This window comes from Scyliorhinus torazame, chromosome 19, assembly GCF_047496885.1.
Source record: "Scyliorhinus torazame isolate Kashiwa2021f chromosome 19, sScyTor2.1, whole genome shotgun sequence".
NCBI lineage: Eukaryota > Metazoa > Chordata > Chondrichthyes > Carcharhiniformes > Scyliorhinidae > Scyliorhinus > Scyliorhinus torazame.
The window spans coordinates 117565866-117590211 of record NC_092725.1 but is presented as its reverse complement, the minus strand read 5'-3'; the positions used below and the strand labels follow the sequence as shown (position 1 = coordinate 117590211).

Sequence of the window (24346 nt, the reverse complement as noted above, 5' to 3'; positions counted from 1 at the left end):
GACGAAGATAAGACGAAGTTCAAGACGGTCCTCCTCAAGTTTGACACTCACTGTAGCGTAGAGGTGAATGAAAGTTTTGAATGCTATGTGTTCCAGCAGCGTTTGCAGGGTAAGGATGAACCTTTCCAATCCTTTCTCACGCACCTCCGCATCCTTGCGCAATCTTGCAGCTACGGGCCCACCTCCAACTCCATGATACCCGACCAGATCGTTTTCAGTGTTCAGTCGGACACCCAACGTCAGCAGCTCCTCAAAGTAAAGCAACTCACCTTCGCGACCGCCATTGAGACCTGTGTCTTACATGAAAACGGCACGAGTCGGTATTCCCATATACAAGCGGCTGAAACGGCGCGGCAAGGTCCCCACGAGTTGGAACGGGTCCAAGTGATTGAGCACCTCCAGGGCCTCAGCCTGGATGAGGGCGGCCATTTCACGCGCTTTTCGCTGACTGCCGCGCTTGTATGCACCAAACGAGGGGATGGCGACGTTGAGGAACGTAATGCGCAGGCGCACACCACGCACGACCACACCGCGCATGCGTGGTGGCGCAACAAACGTGCTGACATCACGACATGTGGCAATTGTTGCTCCGCCCACTTAAAGCGGTAATGCCCCGCAAAATCTCGATAATGTCTACGATGTGGAAGACTTGGCCACTATGCTGCCTTCTGTCGAGCAGCTCAGCCTGCCAATTCATCTTGCTTCACCCAGCCTCGCAGGAATGTTCGGGCAATTCAACCCACGGTCACCGAGTCCAATGCAGGCCTCCCACACAACAGTGACACTGAGGACCCGAAGGCGCCTTTTCGAGTCGGTGTCGTAACGAAAAACAGACTGTCCCCAAAGCAAAGACACCAGCCGCTGTCGGTATACAGCATCGATCCAGACGATGAGTGGTGTGCCACCCTGACGGTCAACCGGTCCCAAATACGATTCCGCCTGGACACTGGTGCCTCCGCCAATCTCATGGCTTTCCAAAGCCTTCATGTCAAACCAGCCATCCTTCCATCGGCCTGCCAGCTATTGGACTACAATGGCAACATCATTCCTGCTACCGACTCGTGCCAACTTGAAGTGACGCACAAGTCACGGAAAGCCATCCTTCTCTTCGAGATCGTGGGCTCCTCGAAGGACTCCCTGCTTGGCGCACAGGCGTGCAAGCTGTTGAACCTTGTTCAAAGAGTTCACTCTCTCTCTCCTGATGACACACCTGCCTTCCAGGACGCTGACTTCAGGGCGCAACTCAATGCCATCATCGACCAGCACCGTGACGTCTTCGAAGGCATGAGCACACTCCCATATACTTACAAGATCCTACTCAAACAGAACGCCACGCCTGTGGTGCATGCACCTCGCAGAGTCCCAGCACCCCTTAAGAACCACCTCAAGCAGCAGCTGCAGGACCTCCAAGACCAAGGAGTGATCTCCAGAGTCACGGAACCAACCGACTGGGTCAGTTCCATGGTGTGCGTAAAAAAGCTCATCTCAGGGTCAAATGTGGCACCAAAGCTGTGAAAGGACTGTTGCCAGCGAGTGAGATGGAGTCAGTAACTAGGGAAAGGAGTTTGGAGTGGATACTGAAAACAGTGACTTCAGTCTTGCCAATGGAATATCACAATGAGTGACTGTTTCCACCGTCCTAACCCACCACCAACACCCACCCACCTACCTCCTTGCAAGGGCAGTTTGGAGATCCAGTAAAGATCCTGCCGTATGTCCCCGAGTTCTCGCTGCTCCAGCCAGGGGAATCAGCCTCACAGTGAAGTTAATGGATCGGTAATTTGACACTATTTGTTCCCTCACTCTGCTTTTTGTAATACTTTCACTGTAAAATCAATCTCTTTTCCCTTGGATAATATGGATACTTAATGTTCCTTTAGGTAATGGCGTCATGAACCAAACAATTTGCAAAAATGTGGAAGTGCTAGCTATTCCTTTGCTGAAAACAAGCTTGGTCTCATGAAATTATCAGCAGGATTTTCATTAGGGAGTGGAATGAACATAAGTAATTAGTTTTACTGCTTTTGAAAATGGCAATATCCTCAAAACATATTGTTTGCAAGTATTCTAATTTCTAAGAGATTTAACCTACTTTAAAATTCAGTTGCTATGCAAAACTGGAAGCACAAACCTCAAGACAGAACATTCCTGTGAAGTGTTGACAAGAGCCGCTTCCATCTGAGAAGCAATATCAATATTACCTCCACTTAATTTTGTGTAGAGCATTGGCCGTGAAGCTTCTACGGTCCATCAAGATTCCTTCCCCAGGAACATAATGTAATCAAATAGGAACTCAAGAGACATTTTAAGTGCAGAAAAAAACAGCAGGGGCTAATTAACATAGCAGGCGAAGCTCTAACAGCAGGAAGCCCGTTTTATGTTCTAATCTGCACAGGAAGAGCTTTCATAATCATCCTTACCTAAAGCTATGCTGATGTATTTTAATTGCAATCCAACATTTAACCTTTCCATCCAAGAAAAGGTATCAGCCACATCCTGTTTTGAAGTAATAACCAGGGCAACTGTTTATAATTCGCAATATTTATGTCTGTCACTGATTTCACCCTCTTTGCCTCCCAGTGTGGATTGCAGGTCATTCGAAAAGCCATTAAAGCCTCATCAAATATTTAAAACCTCTGGGTTGCCTTGTGTCTCGTGTTGCATCTAATTAGGAAAGACAAGCTTCTACAAATCAAAGGATAGAATAATATTTATGATATGTCTCAGACCTTCCTGTTGTGTGAACTGAAGTGTTTGCTTCAGAGATTAAAAGCCAAGGTTTATAGCTGCGGGGGTTTGGCTCCATGACAGGTGGCTGTTTGGAAGCTGGGAGAAACAAAAATGGCAGCCCCAGCACCATTGCAGAGTGAGTGGAAGTGCTGTGGGAGGTGTTGGAGCTAAAAGTGAATGTTGCTGGATTTTTGACAAGGACTGCAGAAGGCTTTGAATGCTTGCTCTGCGGTCTAGCAGTACAACAAGTAGATGGAGCCCAGGCAGCAGAGAAGGGAAATTGTGCACAGCGGAGGAGAAAGTGCTTTCATTCAAAAGTCATCCCCATCTAGGATATTCAGCGAGCACGTCTCCTACCACCACCTCAGCCATGAGCAGAGTGTTAACAAGGAGGTGATCACCAAACAGTTACATATTAACTGGGGGATGTACTATAACCGCAAAGATTTCCATTCCCTTAAGGTGCAGTTGGTGTTCACTCTCCCAATAGCAGCCATGGTCTTCCATCTGGTACTGTTCCTGTTCCTGGTTCCCGTTCCCGCCATATTTGTGTCACCGCATTGAAACAGATACAGGCTGCATGGTGGCAATGGCTACCCACTCTACCCATGGCTCACAACCCCCTCTGCCACCCAATAACATGTGGACAGAGCGAGTACGAGATCTGTCACCTAGAACATTGTGGTGCAGACCATTGGTGTTGTAAAACAATGATTCTTCTGCCTGGACTGTGTTGACCAAATTTGGTTTGGTCTGCAGCCTCCTCCACACTTTCACCCTCATGAAATGTCATTGAAAGATGTCCTGACTTGCTCTGACCATTCTCATATCAGATCACTGGACTCCTTATGGCAATGCAGCTGGGTTGAGGGCCTGACTCCTAGAATTTATATTTTACCGAGTCTCTCCTCATTTTGATCTCCTAGATTAAGGCCTGCAGCACCCCATTAGAGAACGTGGGGGCCCTCTCTCTCCCTTGTTGGTGACGTAATTCCTTCCCTCAAAGCCTACACTAACAATACCACCAGCTACAGCAGCCTATATTTTGTTATGGCTATGCCTGCCATTAGGAAGTGCAGGTTATTAGCCAGTCAGTAGTACATTTAACACTGAGCTGCGCACTCCAAAATGTTCATACGCAGCCAGAGCACAGCTTCCATTCTGCCTGCAACCTGAACCAGGCACAGGATCATTTATATTGTGATCCTCGTGCCCACTAATGGGCCATATTCAGTTTGTACCCCCAAATATCTTTGACTGTTTTCTTCAAGCAGTTAACTATATTAACTAGATAAATGTGCACCTTTGTTAGTAATAAATATTTATGATAAGAGTAAATATTAAAACACATTTTAAACATGGAGGAATTGTCTCCAATGTTATGATCACAGTTGATGTTACTGGACAGGAAGATTCCAGAATGGAACCCTGGCTCAAAAACGCCATAATGTTTACGTTTTTTTAGAATGTGGAAGAAAACCGTTACAGGAATGCAAATTTACTAATAACAACAAAAAAAACTTAAACATGGAAAGTTAGACTATAATACAATATTCCTTCGTTGCCACTTATCTTCACAAATGTACACAAATTTCAAGGATAGCACAGGTTTCACGCCGACAATGGAGAAATCCATTGACCTCAAGCGGCAGAATCCCGCCCAAAGGTTGGAGAACACACACAAATAGGTTCAAAAACAGCTTCTTTCCCGCTGTTATCAGACTCCTGAATGACCCTCCTCGGGTCTGAACTGATCTCATGGACTGAACTGAAGTTCCGGCGCATCTTCTCTGCAGTTGTAACTCTATATACCATATACTTACCCGCTGTCTATGTTTATGTATTTTCATGATGTATCCTCTTGTATTCATCATATGTTCTATGTCTTCATGTGTAGAGCGATCTGACTGGACTGTATGCAGAACAATACTTTTCACTGGATCTCCGTAAACGTGACAATAATCAAATCAAATCGTACATTTTATTTTTTTGTTTAGAGACATGGATGAAGAGTTGCCGAACTGCTGATTAACTTTGAACAAAAGAATAAAACATTTGTTAAACATGAAAAATTTGACGACCATACAATCCTCCTTCACCCCAGCTACATCACTACGGGTATACATAGATTTTTAAGGCTGACACAAGTTGTAATGTATCCTATACTCAGATGTTCTCTGTAAGTACAGAGTCTATGTAAACCAATAAGCATACTGTGGTCAGACAACCACATTCTGAAACCAAGTGGCAGATACCACCCAAAATAACCTCTGTGGATTTCTCATCAAAACTCCTCAAATGGTTTTACACTGTGAGCCAATTGGTCTCACTGCACCTCTGACTTCCACATGGGTTCCACATTCCAAACTCCAGTCTCAAAAAACACACTTGGAATCTTCACCCCAGCAAAACTTTTCCACGGATGCCTTCACCAAGGATCCACTTCCAGGATTTCAATCTCTCCTTTCGGTATTCTACTGCCTTGGAGTTCCACGTGCATTCAAACTTCCACACAATCTCTCAGGTGGCCAGCCACGCCAATAGAACACCACTGCTTCACACGTTGTATTAAGATACCACCAAAGTTTTGATTTACCTTGAATCCCTGGCTTCTCACCAAGTCAACTTTAAACCTGGTTATTGCAGCTGTCCCTAACTCAGAGCACTTTCTCCTCTTTCTACTTGAAATCTACTGAATAGTACCTTGTTCAGCTTCTTGTTCTTTGTTCCTTTCATTTATCTGTCTTCCTGAAACATTCTTTTTTGTCGACACTTCCTGGTTTCTGGACTTTCTTTTGCTCTTTTGGGAAGCCTGTTTTCCGAAGATCCCTAGTCATCATCAGCTTCTCCTGCGTCTAGCTTAAAATTAGCTCACAAATTCTTTCTGTCTTAGGGCGGCTTCTGGTTATTAGAAAACATAGTTTTCCTTTCAGCCCCCTGTTTGCTTTCACAACTTAAACCCTCATTTTAATGCATGCATCGAAACCAAACTGAAGTCATTCAGCCTTTCAAGCATAGAAACATAAAATGAAACTTACTTAAAGCTATTTCAAATACCCACAAATACAAATATAGATTATTTAAAACTACCTCTATTTCCTGACACATTTCTTCCTCCCTCCTCATTTTTTTGTTGGATTTGTTTTTTTGTTGATATGTGCTGTATTTTAAGGTGCTACATATTGACCTATGTTTAATACAGTTCTCCAGGAATGGAACTCTCCTCATGAAAACCTAATTCTATCCTTTAACCTTTGTTGAATTTTATCTCACCCTCTTTTATTTTAGACCCTGCAAATGGACGTGAAAAAATTGAATGTCACCTTACTTCGGATATTCCACGAAGGAATAGCTGCTGCATTGGGTCTTTTGCCACAGCAAGTACACATTAATCACCTTAATGTAAGTTACCTGACATTACTGAACGTCAGTGAGTAAAGAGATTTGCAACAGTCACCCACATCTTTTTTGGTTAAAAAAATTATGTCCTGTTATGGTGAACCCATAATATTGCCTCAGGGATGTAAATGTAGTACCTCCTTAGTTTTTCTTTAAGTAAAAGGTAAAGTAATTTATTTGACTAATTTAACACTGCCACAATTTATGGTAATTTAATTACATCAGATAAGTTGTTCATCTAAAGCTTGATCAAATATCAGCCACCACAGAAGGAAAGCAATTCTTTGTTAACATATTATTGTGCTTTTCTTTTTAATATGCACAGACATCCAATATAATGTAAAAGGACAAATTAACGGCTTACAGCACAGTCATTTTCAATATTGTTGGCAGTTACTGGAGAAACCTAGAGAAGGCCGAATGAAGACAGATAAGAACTAATGGACCCCCAAAATGTACACTCACATGGGCAGCTTTATGAAAGATGCTGCAATAATCCATTCCATCTCCCTTCTGTCTCCTTGGTTTTTATAATCTGTCAGCCATAAATTCTGATTAAATATTTTACAAGTGGAGAGTATAAGATGAATAAATGAGGCCAAGAATCCTGCTGCATTGCCAGAATTGAATTTGTTTTTGATAATTGTGACACCCTATAGATGCTGTCCTGAATATTAAATTAATATGAATACGTTCAATACTTGCAAAAAATAAATTTTAAAACACGCATGAATTACGCTGCTAAGAACTTCTTTCTATAAAAATAATGCAGAAATGAGCTAAGAGTTGTGCAAATTATTTAACCAGTTATATATTGTCACCTTTATTTCTATGTTATTTTGAAAATGACACAGGGCAAGAAAAACTGCATTGAGTTTTATATATCTTCCATGAACGATAAGAGTGGCATTTTAGATCCACTGCCTTCTGAGGAAGTGATGCAATCGCTCAATGTGAATGTGCTGAACCAACGTCTGTCACAGTTTGGCGTAACGCAGGTTGCAACTGAGGTAAGCAGCTGTTCACTTTTTGATAACCTCAATCCAGAAATATAAGCAGGTCTGTAGTTTTAAGTAATCTATATTTGTATTTGTGGGTGTCAGGAATAGGGTATAACTTTTGGTAAGTTTAATTTTGTGTTTCTGTACTTGTATCTATTTTGATTTGTCGGTCGAGCCAGATGCTTCTAAGTTGAGCTGAGCTCTAAGTGTGACTAACCTCGTTGTGTATCGTGAGAAAAAGGTCTTAAAAATAGAAGCAAAAAGATGGCAGGCAACAAAATGTCTGAGCAGCAATTTATCTGTGGGTACTCTCATTCAATTTGTTTCAGCATATTTTTACACAAAACCACAGGAATTATTATTCCATGATGCTGTAAAGTATGCCCTTGCAGATGAGACTTGGTCTGATTTTTTAAATCATTCTTTCACAGGACATGGGCCCGGCCTCCACTTTGTTATTTCCCATGCCTAAATGCCCTTGAGAAGGTAGTGGTGAGCTGCCTTCTTGAAGTACGACATTCCAGTTGGTGTAGGTACACCCACAGTGCTGTTAGGGAGGGAGTTCCAGGATAAAGTCTAGAATTGTTGTCAGAAGCAGATCTTTCTTACTTGTGTTTGTATTTTCTTTTGCATTGATCAATGATCCCATATCTGGATGGGACAATGATTTTACTATGGCATGTGACTAAAGCTTTCACAGAACAATGGCTCAATATGAAGTGAATTCTAAGAATAGAAGGTGGGCGGGATTCTCTCAGCCCGGGCCTGGCCGGAGAATCCCCACGACCGGGTCACGCTGCCCCGACGCCGGCACGCGATTCTCCGCTGAGCGGCGAATCGGCGCCGTCGGCACCGGCGTGGTTGGCGGGAGCAGGCCGCTCTACGTGGCCGAGCGGCCGTCGTGGAAACGCTGAGTCCCGCCGGCGCCGTCCAGCCTGCGCTCAGCCAGTCGGCACTCAGGGTGCAAGGGTCGGGTAGCGGCCTGTGAGGGGGGAGGCAACCACGGGGTGGGCCTCCGATGCGGCCTGGCCCGCAATCGGGGCCCACCGATCGGCGAGCCAGCCTCTCTGGCTGGGGGCCTCCTTTCCTACCCGCCGGCCCCTGTAGTCCTGCGCCATGTTGCGTCAGGACCGGCGTGTTGAAGGAGGCCACTGCGTATGCGCGCCGGCGCCACTGCACATGTGCGGATCCTGCGGCGCCCAGTTCACGCCGGGATCGGCAGCTGGAACGGCGTGAACCGCTCCAGCACCGTGCTGGCCCCTATAGTGGCCAGAATTAGTCCTGGCAGCGGCCCGTTCACACCGTCGGAAAACGCGACAGCGTTTATGACGGCGTGGATACTCTGCCGCGGGACGAGAGCATCCGGCCCAATATACTCCTCATTTTTATGACTTTGGTATTTTTTTTTGCATTTAAAGATGAAAGGCAATGAACAGTGTTACGATCCCAGTTGATGTTAGAACTGGGTAGGAAGAACCCAGAATGGAAACTTGACTCAAAAGACTAATTTATCCTTTTTTTAAAAATCAAACATGGAGGAACAAAGTCACAGGACCACCAATCAGTTTCAACAGCAAAAAAAATTAAACATGGAAAAATTGTATTATAATACAATTATAATCTCCTTTACTCCTCCCTTATCTTAATTAACATAGGTTTTAAGATTAACGCGGATATGAAAGGACATTTGAAGATACAATGGTCTCATTGACACAAAAAGTCCCTTTTCTAAGGCACACTGATTGGCTGTGGTTGAATGCACACTCCGCTCTGAAACCAAGTTAGTGTCTGTGGATTTCTTCCTCAAAATCCCCACCAGATGATTGTCATACAAAATTTTTCAAACTCCTCTACCAAATCGTGCTCTAAAACCTTCTCTCATAATAATGCTCTCCATTAGTGGTTTGCATTCCAAAATCTACTCCACATTTTCCAAAGGATTCTTTTTAATAGAGCTTCCGCTCCACTTCTACCAGTGAATGCACTCCAGGTTTTGCACCAACCCCTTTTAGAATTTCTGCTTGGCTGCTTTTACACATACAAAATCCAGTATCCAGCCACCGATTGCTCATCAAATATTTCAATTAATGTCTCGTAAACTGCAGGAAGATAACACACCTTATTACCACTTCAGATATCTTGCTGACTTCTCAAAAAACAGCTTCTTTACAGTTCTGTGACTTGAAACAAACTGCACCCTGTTCTGCTCCCGGTTCTTCTTTGTTCCTTTAACTTCAGGCTCCGTGGAAACTCATCTTCATTTCTCTAGCATTCTTAAGTAGCTGTCCTTTAGATTTCTGACACTGGCTTTCTTAGCCATTTCTCCGTGTATGGCTTTTCTTGTAGCAAAGCTGAGAGATGTTCCTTCTCTAGTTGCTTGTCCCCAACTGCTGCAGCTTCCAGCTAAAAGGAAAGAACAAAGGAAAGCTCTTCCCTTACAAGGATCTCTAGTTGCCAAGCAACTATATTTATTCTTCACACCATACCTCTCTCCATCACAGTTGGAACTTCAGCAACCCCCACACATACAAAAACCCTTGTCCAGCAGTGGCCTAGTGGTATTGTCACAAGACTAGTAATCTGGGTCTGAGCCTGGGTTCAAATTCCACCATGACAGATGATGAAATTGAAATTCAATAACAATCTGGAATGAAGAGTCCAATGGTGACCATAACACCATTGTCAATTGTTGTAAATGCCCATTTGGTTCACTAAATGCCCTTTGGGATAGGTAATAATACATTCCCATGAACAGATAAAAAATATAAACTGGAGGACCTGATCATTTACACAAGTTTTCGAAGCTGGTATCTGTATTCGACACTCTCAATTAGAACACTCAGAGCCGCATGCTGAGTGAAGCTTTCTTGACTGTACCCCGACAATGGCCCTCTTTGTACAATTAGGCTGCCCTGATAGGGCTGTCAACCCTCCAGGATTTGTCTGCAGTCCCCAAACCCTAATTGCCCTTGAACTGAGTGGTTAGCTGGGCCATTCCAGAGTTCCGTTAAGAGTCAACCATATTTCTATGGATCTGAAGCAACATGGGCGGCATGGCGACACAGTGGTTAGCACTGCTGTCTCACAGTGCCAGGGATCCGTCTTCAATTCCAGCCTTGGGTGACTGTGTGGAGTTTTCATATTCTCCCCGTATCTACGTGGATTTCCTCCAGGTGATCCGGTTTCCTCCTACAGTCCAAATATGTGCAGGTTAGGTAGATTGGCCATGCTAAATTGCCCCTTAGTGTCCAAAGATGTGGAGGTTAAGTTAGGTTAAGGGATTATTGGCATAGGGTGGAGAGTGGACTTGGGCATAGTGCTCTTTCAGGGGGCCGGTGCAGACTCGATGGGCCGATTGATCTCCTTCTGCACTGTAGGGAATCCTGTAGATTCAAGAGATCAGGTTGGCAGAATTCCTTCCCTGAAGGACATTAGTGAACCAGATGGGTTTTTATGACAATCATTAGACTTTTAATTCCAGATTTTTATTGAATTCAAATTTCACCATCTGCCTTGGTGGAATTAAAACCTGAGACCCCAGAGCATTCTAACTGAGGGCTGTTTATGGCATGGAGTTGCCCGGAGGTGTCCAGCATGTGTCTGCAGCTTGCTGGTCTGATGCGACTGAGGCTCGAGTCCCAGTTGTTTAAACGCTGAGCAATTCAAAGAGAAAATTGAGTCCTTAGAAATCAATACAATTTACATACCCCAGTGGTGCCAATGAAAGGATACTGATGAACTTTGCAGCTCAACTAACAGGTGAGGAGGAATTTCTTCACTCAGAGGGTCATCGGTCTTCAGAACTCTCTTTCCCAGGGAGCGGCGGAGGCTGGGTGATGGAATGTATTCATGGATGAGTTGGACTGATTTTTGATTGACAAATGAATCGAGGGTTGAGGGGGACAGGCCGGATAGTCGGGTTAAGGCCACAATCAGATCAGCCATGACTTTATTGAACGGCGGAAAAGGCTCGATGGGCCGAACGGCTTATTCCTGCTCCCATTTCTTATGATCTTGTCGACTAATTAGGCGCAAGTCAATGAATAAATGACTGGAGCAGCAGGTGCCACCTAATAACTTTATATAAAGCAACAGGCAGCAGTAAGTTCTTAACATGGCATATTAGAGGGCAACAATCAATGAAGAAATTACTGAGGGCAGCACGGTGGCTCGGTGGGTTAACCCTGCAGCCTCATGACGCCGAGGTCCCAGGTTCGATCCCGACTCTGGGTCACTGTCCGTGTGGAGTTTGCACGTTCTCCCCGTGTTTGCGTGCGTTTCGCCCTCACAACCCAAAGATGTGCAGGCTAGGTGGATTAGCCACGCTAAATTGCCCCTTAATTGGAAGAAATTAATTGGGTATTCTAAATATTGTTCAAAAATGAAGAGATTAATGGAACAACAGGGGTGAGATTCTCTCATCCCGCGTAGAGGGTCCACACCGTTATAAACACCGTTGCGTTTTACGACGGAGTGAACGGGCCGCTGCCAGGACTAATTCTGGCCCCTACAGGGGGCCAGCGTGGCGCTGGAGCGGTTCACGCCACTCCAGCTGCCGATCCCGGCGCGAACTGGGTGCCGCGGGATCCGCAAATGCGCAGTGGTGCCGGCGCCAATGCTCGCATGCGCAGTGGCCTCCTTCAACGCGCTGGCCCCGACGCAATATGGCGCAGGGCTACAGGGGCCGGCGCGGAGGAAAGGAGGCCCCCAGCCGGAGAGGCCGGCCCGCCGATCGGTGGATCCCGATCGCGGGCCAGGCCGCATCGGAGGCCCCTTCCGGGGTCGGCGCCCCCTCCCCCCTCCCACAGGCTGCCACCCGACCCTTCCACGTTGAGGTCCCGCCGGCTGAAAGCAGGTTAGAACGGCGCCGGCAGGACTTAGCATTTCCGTGACGGCTGCTCGGCCCATCCCGGCCTGAGAATCGGCGGGCCGGCCGCGTAGAGCGGGCCACAACCGGCGCCGTGCCAAACATGTCGGCGCCAATGGCGCTGATTATCCGCTCTGCGGAGAATCGCGTGCCAGCATCGGGGTGGCATGGCCCGGTCGTGGGGATTCTCCGGCCCGGCCCTGGGCTGAGGGAATCCAGCCCCAGACTTCCAACAAATCAAATTTGGATGTAGACGCCAATGAATAAATAAATTCACACATTTCCAGGCACAGCAGCAAATAAACTAACGAAGCAATAGGCACAACATCAAAGGAATAAATTTAATGGAACAGAGGGCGCAAATACATGAATAAATGAACAGGGCAGCAAAGATCATTGGATCAGAGCAATCAGAGAAGGTTAGGTACACAACACATTGAACATAGCAATGGAGTGGCAGGTGGTCGTCAATCAAAGTTGCATCAGTCACATCAACTCATCAGTCAAGGAAAACCCAACCAAATTGCAGCATAGCAGCAAATTAATTGGTTTGTAGAGCAGTGGGTGCGCCAACAAATAAAGTAATGACGCAGCAGACAATGGGGGTTTAAAAAAAAAATTAAACAGTGTATATACCATAATAATCTAGAAATGATTGGGGCTGTCAGAATAGCCGCAGCCATGAAATTAATGGGGTTTTAGTGTTAAATATTGATGGAGAAAATATGGAACAAAATCTCGACATGACGCAAGTAAGGTTCACCAGTAGCTGTAGACAACTGCTGGGAAATTGTGCCTGTGGAAATCGAGCCATATTAAAGAGGTTGGTACGGTTCACACAACTTAACAGATTCTAGGTAGGTAAAGAAAATAATATTTTGTGCGAGAACTTGAGCAACTGGTCATAAGTAACGATAAGGGAATTCTGGCTGATTGAGTTGACGGACCTGGGGTAATTCTGGCTCCATGCACGAGACCTTCCGCAAGCTCGGAATTCTGTCAGAATGGAAGATGGCCGAGAGGTTAGTGAAGGGGAGTTGTTTGATTTATTTGTTCATGAGATAGGAGTGTGCCGACAGGACCAGTGTGTATTCTCCATCCCTAATTGCCCTTGAGAAGGTGGTGGAGAGCATTGCACTCCCACATAAATGTGATACCCGTGAGGTGTTACTGTAACTGTGAGGTGTTTACATGTTTCCCACCAACAGCAGGTTTTAGAGCCCTGGAAAGGAAATTGGATTCAGAAAGGCGTAAAATGAATGTTAAAACATAAGCAGAAAACTGAAGCACTTAAAAAAAATTATTTCATGGGATGTTAGCATTGCTGGCAAGACCAAATTTATTTTGCCCATCTCTAATTCCCCCTGAGGTGGTGGCAGTGAACTGCAGTCCATCTGAAGTTAGTACACCCACAGTGCTGTTTCGAAGAGAGTTTGGGGATTTTGAGCTAGCAACAATGAAGGAACAGCGATGTCAGTTCTAAGTCAGGATGGAGAGTGGCTTGGAGGGACGCTTGTAGGTGGTGCGGTTCCTATGTGTCTGCTGCCCTTGATCTTTTAGGTGGTAGAGGTTGCTGGTTCTAAAGATGCTGTCAAAGATGCCTTGGTGAGTTGTTGCAGTGCATCTTGTATATGGGTACATAGTCCTGTCATTGTGCGTCAGTGCTGGAGATTGCAAATGTCAAAGCCTATCCATTGGCCTTGCTGCAATGAACATTATTGTGTTGGAAGCAGGAAGATGGTGCGGCCCCCACCCACCACCCTCCCAGCTGATTAAATGCAGTCCCACCACCAACTCGACACTGGAGAGGGCATTAAATTCTGGCTGATTTGTGTTTCCCAGACTTTTTTGTGCCAATGCTACTTTATCTGTCAGTCCATGGCACAGAACTATGACAAATAAACTGGGATACAAGGAAATAACCCCCTGGTCACCTGTAGCTTCCACCTGCAATTTGTGAAGAAAAGGCTGTCCTGCCGAAGGCAATGCCCCGTGGTGGCTTCCCCAATGGCGGGACAGGCGAGCAATCCAAAACCCAGTAGACATTGGCAGTACTGGAAGATGGCACCGGAAGCCAATGGCAAGCTGCCTCTACCACCGGTAAACACACTGGGAGGGTGGGGTGGGATGGGAGGCAGGGGGGGGGGGCTGTCAAAAATTCCAGTGCTTTAGTTTATATGTATTCCACTGCTATGGTGTATCTGTTTATCTTTCAAACACATTTAATTCTTGGTTTAACCTCGTCTTTTCGCAAACTTTCAATTTATTGATGAGATTAGAGAAACAATATTGCATAAGACCTACAAATAATATGCCCAATTCCAAAAATGTGATCCAAACAGATGCACACACCACTTTTGACCTAGTGCTGACTTTTAAAAATTGTAGGCAGCACTAATGCATGCAATAACGGCCCCTAATGTAACAAAATTAGCTTCCAATCGTGCAATCAGGCCTTTTCCATCATTTGCTGCAGGAACGCCAAGCACTTTGAAAATCAATCACATCATTACACAGCTTTGTAATTTTGTATTGGGTTTGTAGTTGGAAGTATCATTGAAAAGGATCGAGCTGGCTCATCATTTTTGGCTGCCCTTCAATTCGAGGATGATGTCTACGCAGGGTCATTAATTTCTGCTCTGTGTCCTCATTTGTCTAAAGTGGCCAATTCATGACATACAGGTCTTTGGGCACATGGCAAAGGATGTCCCACAAGGTAGTGGGACCTATAGGGCAGGATTGGTTCCGTTTCTGTCCTTCTTTGCCATCACTTTACCTAATGATCAGGGTGCTGGTACTCCATGCCTGATGCAGCTTGATGGAAATGCTGTTGCAATTCTGAGCGATTTGTAGAAAGCTCCAAACTGTCATTAATATCATTGCTGCTGCACTTCAAGGAGAGCTTAGAGTGTTTTCTAAAGTATTTTATTTTTCTTTCCCTGGAACGTTGGCCATTGAAGAGTTGAGAAAACTGGTGGGGGAGATGCTTTTCAGCTGTCCGGCACAGTGTCCAATCCATCAAAGTTGATATTGCAAGGGTTTTGCCTGAATGCTTTTGGAGTTGGCTTTAAGAAGGATACTATCAATGGTTAGCCCCATTGAATCCAAAGGATGCAGTGGAGGCCCTGTGGAATTTCTTTAACACACTTCTGGGTCACTGATACACAGTCCAGGTCTCGCTGCAGTACGGGAATGTGATCATGACACCAGGAGTATTATTAACTTGCAGAGGTCTTTGTTGTCTAACACTCGTTGCTGTGGCTTGTAGAAGGCTGAGCTGGTAAAGTTGATCCAGTCATTAAAGGTGGTCTTTAGAAGTGACTGCCAAGGCATGGGAAGTGCTCAACATATTCCAGATTGTCTCCTTCAATATCTATGGGAGGTGGAATATTTGGGTAACCAGATGTGGTTTGATGTTTGAACTTTGTCTTGGAAACGTTCAGTGACATGTTGAGATTTTTTTTGTCTGCAGAATTGAAGAGATCTAGAGTGACTTGGGAACCTAGTGCAGAGTGACAACATTTACAAGCTGCAGATCATGTATGTCTATGGTCAGTTTAGTTTAAGTGCAGAAATAACATAGATTAAAGAGTTTTCATTTAGGCTGTATTTAGGAGTGAAACTAGAGGGTAATTGATCTTTGATGAAGTGAATAACCAGACTCAGGTAGATTGTAAATAATATGGGGTCTATAACCCAGCCATGTTTGACCCCTTTTTCGGATTTTGAAGGAGTCTTTTCAGATCTCCCACTTAAGACATTTGCAGTCATATCATTATGAAGTCATATCATTATGAAGCAATTGCAGGATTATGATGAGATATCTTGGATAACTAAATCTTTGGAGCACAATCCACCAAGCCTAATGATATACTGAGTCGAATGCCTTGGTCAGGTCAAAGACCATGCCAGAGGTTACTCTGGTAAGTGTTAGGAAAACAAAAGTAGTTTTAAGAGATTTCTATTTGTATTGGTAAATGTTAAAAATAAGGTACAGTTTTAAGTGGGTTTAATGTAATGTTTCTGTGGAAGGAAAGGCAAACCTATGGTTTGTATGTGTGGGGGTTGGTTTCAATTCCAATTGTTTCTATTCTGCTTCGAGAGGGTTACAGCTTGAAGAGTAAATGGAAGTAGCAGTGGTTGCTTAGCAACTGGGGCCTTTTAAGTTCGGACATTTTAGTTTTTAGCTGAATTTGTTTGCAGTTGAAGAATGTCACCAGGGAGTGAACATTTCTCAACTCTGGCAGGAGAAGCTGGACAGGACAAGGGAACTGCAAAGAGGCAGGCTTCCCAAAGAACCAGATATAATCCAGATAATTAAGGAATGGGGACAGAAAGAATGTCTTAAGAAAACTTAAGTTAAGAGAACAGAGGCCAAGGTATTGCTCAGAGGAGAATTCAAGGGGACAAGCAGACATAGTGTTATGAGTGAAAGATACAGCTGCAGTAACCCGATTTAAAGTGGGAAAGCAGAATTCAGAGGTAAATAAAAAGTTTAATGCCATCTTAATGGAGTCCGGGAATTGAAAGTTAAAGCAATTGTGAATGGTCTGTATAACAGTCAAGACAAAGAAATCCTAATGGGGAAGTGGTAAAACCTGGATATTAGATTTGTTGTTAAAAGTGGAGTGGAAGCTTTGTTTAAAAGAGTCAATTGGAAAATGTGGACACGATTTCGGAATGCAAACTGCTAAGGGAAAACATCATCGTGAAAGAAGATTTTAAAGCATATTTTTGGGGAGTTTCAAAACTCTCATGTGACAATCATCTGGGGAGATTTTGAGGAGAAATCCACAGACATTCACTTGTGGTTCAGAGTGGAGAGTGCATTTGACCACAGCCATCTTGTGTGTTTAAAAGGACGCTGTGCAACTGAGACCATTGTAGCTTAAGATATGCTTTGTAATCCATGTTAATCCTAAAATCTGTGGCTATTTGTTAATCTAAGGAAGAGGTAAAAGAGTATTGTATCATAATCTAATTTGGTGAGGAAAGTCCTGCCAAGATTGCACTCACCTCGCTTCCTGCGCTGACAAGCTCAGCTCATTAGTGCAGGAAGAGATCTGGGCGCCATTTTTAATTTTTCATGAATGAGTAGAAGTGTTGCTGTAAGCTGCTCTGCATGTCTGGCTTGATTGGTTTGAAATTGATTCAACAGGTAAGTGGGAGAATTATGTTTCAAAACCAGATCAGTAAATGCTTTTGACAGTTTCATCTGTCTGAATTGTTTGTGCTTTGATTTTCCTAACTGTGACAGGTGGGCACATTACAGGTTTATTATTGCAAAATAAAATGCAAGGCAGAACAGATATTTTGCTGTCTGGACTAATGACCATCTTTTGTTTCTTTTCAGAAAAAAATCATGCATGGAGAACATGGGAGGGATGGAATCTGGGATAAGGAAGGTGTCTATGCTGTTGTTATATTCCTCACTGCCTTTGTTATTGTTATTACCTGCTTAATGGTGAGATTCCTTTCTTTAATTGTGCATTTTACAATTAACTGTGCTGGAGCATTGCATTTGATAACGCTCACCTTTTGTGATTTGTTATGGGCCAGGGTTTAGAGAACCTCAAAGTGTATCATGGAGTTCACCTGACCCACAACTTTTAATAGATTGTGGTTATTGGGAAAACATGGGCCTACCTTACAGGTGTAGGGCAACAGAGAATTATAGTACTTTTAAATTAAAACAATGTTTATTTATGAAACCAGTTACCACTTTGTAAACCCACAGTAAACCTCTTAACAATTATCAACACCAATAAATCCCCCAAAGAATACAGTACTCTATAAGTAACTCTTAATCTTTCCTTGCTACATCCATAAGACAAAAAGAACCCTTTTAACAGAAATACATCAGGTTTAACTTCTCTACTGAGAGCAGTTACCACTTTAAAATCACCAAATGAACATTCTTTAGCTTGCAGAGATTCATACACATCTTGCTGTGACTGCAGCTTTTCCAAATCTAAAACGAAACTAAACACACCCTGTAGCAGACAGCCCAAAGCGAAAGTAAAAGCAGACAGACAGCCCAGCTCCATCCACACTCTGACATCACTGATAAACACCCATTTCTTAAAGGTACATCCACTACAGCTATTTTATAAACCCCCATTTCTTAAAGGTACTCTCACATGACAGATTGTCATTAGAGAGTTCATCGTGCAATTTATGTTTTAATAGTTACATGCACATTGGTGACACCACAGTTTGGAGAGAATTTTCTGCCTGTTTTGTTCTGTATACGTCTCCAGAAATCTTCAAAATTTCCAATCAAAACTGTGAATTAATCTAAATATCAAATTGAGCCACACTTAAAGACTTTGGGGTTTTGATTCACATCGCCCATGGCACAAAATGGCATCTGTTTCATTGCATTCAATGAAATTAAACATTGGGTACTGCACATAATGGGTGGCCATTCCAGTAACACCCATTTTGTGCCACAATTCAAGTCAGATTCTACCCCATTATATATCAATTATTTCAGTGTTATCGTTTCACAATGCAATATTTCAGTGGACAAGATGATGAACAGAGAGATTGATGACTGTTTGGTCCTTTGATAAAATATGAACTGGGTGGCGAAAGGGATATTTTAAATTTGGCTGTGGTGGGAGTGGTTCGACAGAGTTGATTTAGCTCGGTGGGCTTGATAACTAGTTTGTGATACAGCGTGAAGCCAACAGAATGAGTTCAATTCCTGTATGGGCTAAGGTTATTCATGAAGGTGTGTTGATCATCATGTTGAATCACCACCAGTCAGCTCTCCCCCCTCAAAGGGAAAAGCAGGCTCAGGACATCTGGGACTATGGCGACTTTGCTTTAGGGGGACACAGAGATTAGCACTGCTCACAGCACCAGGGACCCGGGTTCAATTCCAGCTTTGGGTGACTGTGCGGAGTTTGCACTTTCTCCCCGTGTCTGTGTGGGTTTCCTCTGGTTTCCTCTCACAGTCCGAAGATGTAAGGTGGATTGGCCATACTAAATTGCCACTTAGTGCCTAAAAGGTTAAGTGGGGTTACTGGGTTATGGGGATAGGCTGTGGGCATGATCCTAGGCAGGGCCCTCTCTTCAGCAGCCGGTGCAGACTCAATGGGCTGAATCTTGACTGTGCTGGTAGGGTTACACATTACATGACTAAAACCCTATTCTGAGTGGAATATTTAAAAATAGTTGAAGACCATATTCTATTTGAAATCAGAATAGAAATTTATCCTCAAATGGTTTGTCACCACCCCCACAATATTGTTCACTCTATTTGGAGGCCATTAAGGAAATGCAATACAAAACACCTAGCTTGGTGTTATTTTTGATTTTGTGTTAGCCAGCAGTTCGAAGTAGCATGGTTTAGGAGCTGAAAGGATCTATATCTGTTCTACTGATTTAGACAAACTTACATGAAATATACAGCACAAAGTCAGGCCATTTGGCTTAACCAGTACATACCAGCATTTATGTTTCACTGGAGCGTATTGCCATCCTTACTTATTTTACAAACCCAGTTGATGTTGTAACTGGATGGGAAGATCCCAAAGGAAACCTGGCTCAGAAGATAACTTATACTTTTTTTTTAGACAATGCAGTGAAACCGAGCCATAGGACCACTAATTAGTTTTAACAACAAGACTCCTTTAACTCCCCTTTAGCTTCACAAATATACACATACTTTAAGGTTAACACGGGTTGCAAAGTTTATCTTAGGCTTTATTGGTCTGAGTAACACACAGACCCTTTAAACGCACAAGCTAGATGTGGTCAGACACACTCCACTCTGATGGTGAGTGAATGTCTGTGGATTGTTCCTCAAAATTTCCTCATGATTTTTATACCATGAGCTATCTTGTCTCATTGAACTCTGGCTTCCACACAAGTGATTTCAAATTCCGCTTTCAAAAGGATACACTTTCAAATCTTCTTTGAAACAATATTTACCCTCAGCTGCTTCCATCACGGTTTTGTTTCCAGGCTTGCACCTCCCTCTTCAGGATTCTTTTGTCTTGACTATCACACAAACTCTTCACAATTGCCTTGGCTATAGATTCCCAGACTGTATTAAGATGGCACCAAAATTTTGATTTACCTCTGAAATCTGGGGCGGGACCTCAGTGTGGAAGGGTCTGGGGGTGACCTGTGGGTGGAGGGGGGAATCGACCCCGGGGGGGGCCTCCGTTGTGGCCTGGCCTGCGATCAGGGCCTACCGATCAGTGGGCCGACCTCTCGAGCTGGGGGCTTCCTTTCTTTTGCGCCGGCCCCTTTAGCCCTATGCCATGTTGCATCGGGACCGGCGTGGAGAAGGGAGCCACTGCGCATGCGCGTGTTGGCATTGTGCCACTGCGCATGCATGGAACTCGCAGCACCCATCTGACGCCGGGATCAGCAGCTAGAGCGGCATGGGTCGCTCCAATGCCCTGCTGGCCCCCTGTAGGGGCCAGAATTGCTGATCCTGAGGCCATGTTGACGCCGTCGAGAAACGTGACGGCATTTCCGAAGGCGTCAACACTTAGCCTCAGGATCACCGAATCCCACCCCTGCTTTGCCACTTTCAATCTGGTTATTGCAGCTGTCTCTTTCACTCAGAAGCTTTATCTGCTTTTCTCTTGAATTTTCATGAACAGTAACTTGTTCAACATCTTGGTCTCTGTTCCCATACCTTCAGCCTTCCCGAGACGTTTCTGTCCCAATTCCCTGGTTGTTTGGACTTTATGTGGTTCTCTGGGAAGTCTGCCCTTTTGCAGCCCCCTTGTCCTGTCCAGCATTTCTTCTGGCAATATATTCAGCTAAAAACTGAGCTCAAAAAGCCTTCCTACCTGAAAGGTGCCCCGCAGCGACTTTATGCTTCTCCAGCCTTTTATTTACTTTCCACGCCATAACTTCGCAAAGCACAATAGAAGCACAGTTTGAATTGAAACCAAAACTCCCACACATTTGAACATCTTTGTCGAGCATAAATTCAACTATGGATATACTCTTCCTTACACCAAAACATTAAATTAAACCCACTTTAAACTATACCTTATTTTAAATTTTCAACAATGCAAGTATAAATCCCTTAAAATTACTGTTTTCCTGGCATTTATCTCACTCTCTCAGCATAATCCTTTAATTCCTTCTCCTTCTTGTGCTTGTCTTGTTTTCTTTTAAATGCATCTAGTCAATTTGCTCAACCACTTCCCGAGTCTTCGTTCCATGTTGGATTTGGCTGGACGGACAAGTTTTATTTTAATGACATGTTGAATTCACCTCCTCCATAGCTAAATGCTATTTTTACATTTAATCAGTTTCTATACAGGTTGAAGGAAAAACTTCACTTTCAAATCAACCAGGATAAACAACAGCATCAGTCGATCGATCTTTCGTCCATTCCTGTGCAGCAGCCACAGGCAGAGGTTAAAATTGCAAACAGTATGGTGCAGCCTGGGTCTGTTCCCGGCACTGTAAGTGTTAACATCGATCCCCAGGGTCGACCTGTACCAGAAATCAAGCCATGTGTTTCATCGGGTCCCTCGCCATTTAAAATGAAGCCAGCGTGTCTTCAAGAAAGGTAAAAGATAGACTTGAATAAGTGGAAACAGGTTCAAATGAGGAGAAACAGATTGTGTTGTCTGCTTCATGACCTACTTTGAAAGGAATGAAAATTAGCACTAACCAGTAGTTGTAAATGGGTCACCTCACGGGGTGAATAATTAGTGTAAATGTTTATGTGAGTTTTGTTTACATTAGCATGACAGATTTAGTTTTAATTGGGTGCTTAATTAACGAACGTATTAGTGGGCGTGAAAGTGTGAAAGTTGTTAATGTGAGGGTGGCTTTGACCTAATATATCCAAAATTCAAGATATAAATGAGAGTCAGAGCCCTATGTGACAGAAAATAAAACAAAGTGGTTTTATTCTTAGCAGGGAGAATTCTCCGAAGCTCCCACTGGCAGGTTCAATGGCGGGTGGGAAGAGGGGGCTGGATTCGGTGGGGGCTCAAAAATGGATTTTACTCTGGTGTGAATTTACAGGGGGATCTACTGGCGGATCGCGAAACACATTGGAGGCCAGCATGAAACTCATTTGCATTCCTCTAATGGGATGAAGTTGAAGACCCGACCACCCACGCCCTATTCTGTGCGGTGCCAGCAGGAAAACACGCCAGGGAACATGTCGGGAACAGTGTGCCACGCAGTTGTCAGTCCTTACCTGAACAATGCCTGGGGCTATTTCCAGAGCTCAGATTGGATGTCACTGGCAACCCCGGGCTCCGGAACAACATAGCTGTGGGCCTGGGATGCATCTACATGTGGGCTTTCCAAATTCGGTGTTTTGGAGGGATCCATCTTCCAGCCTCAGAATGTACCTAGATGCCCATACTCCAGCCTCAAAGTGCTCCCAGTGATCCGTCTTCATTTTCAGGAGGCCCACCTTCTTTCGTTAATAATGGGTCAGGGTTATTGGGTATCCTTTCAATATGGCGCCTGGACAGGATGGTGGACAGCATGACATTAGGCCTGTCCTGCCACTGAATAAGGTCAAAACACCGGGTTGCTTAATTAGTGAGGTTAGTGCCAGAACATTTAAAATGGTTTCATGCTGGCCTCCACAAGAGGAAATACTCCACGTTCCCGCCTCTGACATGGGACGGGTAAATTCCACCCAGATTAGTTTTGAAGTGTGGCCTTTTCTAGTGTTGACCAGTGTGTGAGTGGAAATGGACTTGACTTGGCTACATAAATATTGAAGGAACAAACTAAGGATTGATATAAGTCCCAGTTTTAAAGGTTGGGGGTCAGTTCAGTGCATGCAAGCCCCTTAACGGGCAGGGCACATGGGGAGCCCGGGACATTAACAACAGGACTTGATTTCCCGAAATATTCCAGGACCCTGGGAGCGATTCTCCGACCCCCCCACCGGGACAGAGAATCGCCAGGGGCTGGCATGAATCCCACCCCCGCCGTGTCCCGAAGTCTCCGCCACCAGAGATTCGGCGGGGGTGGGAATCACGCCACGCCGATCGGCGGGCCCACCCCCAGCGATTCTCCGGCCCATGATGAGCCAAAGTCCCGCCGCTGTCAACCCTCTCCCGTCGGTGTGAATTAAACCATCTTTTGAACGGCGGGGCAAGGCGGCGCGAGCAGGCTCCGGGGTCCTGGGGGAGGCGCGGGGCGATCTGGCCCCAGGGGGTGCCCCCATGGTGGCCTGGCCCACGATCGGGGCCCACCGATCCACGGGCGGGCCTGCGCCGTGGGGGCACTCTTTTTCTTCCGCCTTCGCCATGGTCTTCACTGTGGCGGAGGCGGAAGAGACCCCCCCTCCCCTGCGCATGCACGGGGATGATGTCAGCAGCCGCTGACGCTCCCGCGCATGCGTCGCCCGGCGAAGACCCTTCGGCGCCGGCTGGCGTGGCACCAAAGGCGTTTCCCGTCAGCCGGTGGAGCGGAAACCACTCCGGTGCGGGCCTAGCCTCTCAAGGTGAGGGCTTGGCCCCTAAAGGTGCGGAGACTTCCGCACCTTTGGGGCAGCCCGACGCCAGAGTGGTTGCCGCCGGGTAGGGGAGAATCCCGCCCCTGATTTCTCAGCCTGGTTGGTGGGTGGGAGTGGGAATTTTAGGATCGTAGGCCGCAGCTGGGGATCAGTGGGAACAATCCCCAGCAGTCGTTTGAAGGGGAGATTGGATTGGAAGGTGGTCCTGGCTGTTGTTGGGAGAGATGTGGTGCTATCTGGGAGGTGCAAGTTTTCTTTTGAGAGGCCGAAAGGCATAGTCCTGCTCCTCTTTACCCAATGAGACATCTTAAAACTAAACTTTTCACATGCAGCCAGATAGACATCTTTTGTCCAAAACTCACAAATTAGCTTTTCAGGGCCAGTGAGGGTGTGTAGGTGTAATTATGAAGTTGGTACAATGTAGGAAAGGACATGTTCATCAATTCTATGGATTGCTATTGATTGAAGATGAGTGTTGCCTCACTAGTGCCCACCTCTGGTGAAGCATAGAATCACTCACAGCAGCCTCTGGATTTCAGTGTTATTCCACACGTGCAGGTTCCAGAGATTGCTGTCAGCTTCATTGAAGTATCGGCATTGAATTGTGGCGGTTTGATCATTACTCCCGCAAAATCCTGTTTTTTATGCTGTTAGAAGAGCAGATAGTTGGCTTCTACTTCTGCCAGCGAGGATTGACGTATAACCAACGCTCGCCCACATACAGCGAATTCTTAACTTCTCATCACACCTCTGAGAATCACCATCCCCTCCCCCGCACAAGTAAAAGACTGCCAACAATTCAATGGTGCCATTAATTCGGAGGTCCTCAGGGAAAGGACATTTGAAGAGCTCAGCCAGAAGCTGCAAACCTATTAA

At 45.0% G+C, this 24346-nt stretch overlaps 1 protein-coding gene and 1 long non-coding RNA gene across 3 annotated transcripts in view; one reads left to right on the top strand and one right to left on the bottom strand.

Annotated features, from left to right (window-relative positions):
* ptprr (protein tyrosine phosphatase receptor type R) overlaps positions 1-24346 on the top strand; it is a 371240-nt gene that overhangs the window by 165840 nt on the left and 181054 nt on the right. For both annotated transcript variants that reach the window (XM_072485105.1, XM_072485106.1), the window contains 4 exons: positions 6019-6132; positions 6984-7139; positions 17351-17461; positions 21285-21547. In XM_072485105.1, the coding sequence (XP_072341206.1) occupies positions 6019-6132; positions 6984-7139; positions 17351-17461; positions 21285-21547 (644 nt within the window). The remainder of the gene's footprint in view (positions 1-6018; positions 6133-6983; positions 7140-17350; positions 17462-21284; positions 21548-24346) is intronic.
* The window catches only part of LOC140396460 (uncharacterized), a 110523-nt gene that overhangs the window by 61897 nt on the left and 24280 nt on the right, over positions 1-24346 (bottom strand). The gene's annotated exons all lie outside the window — the stretch shown is intronic.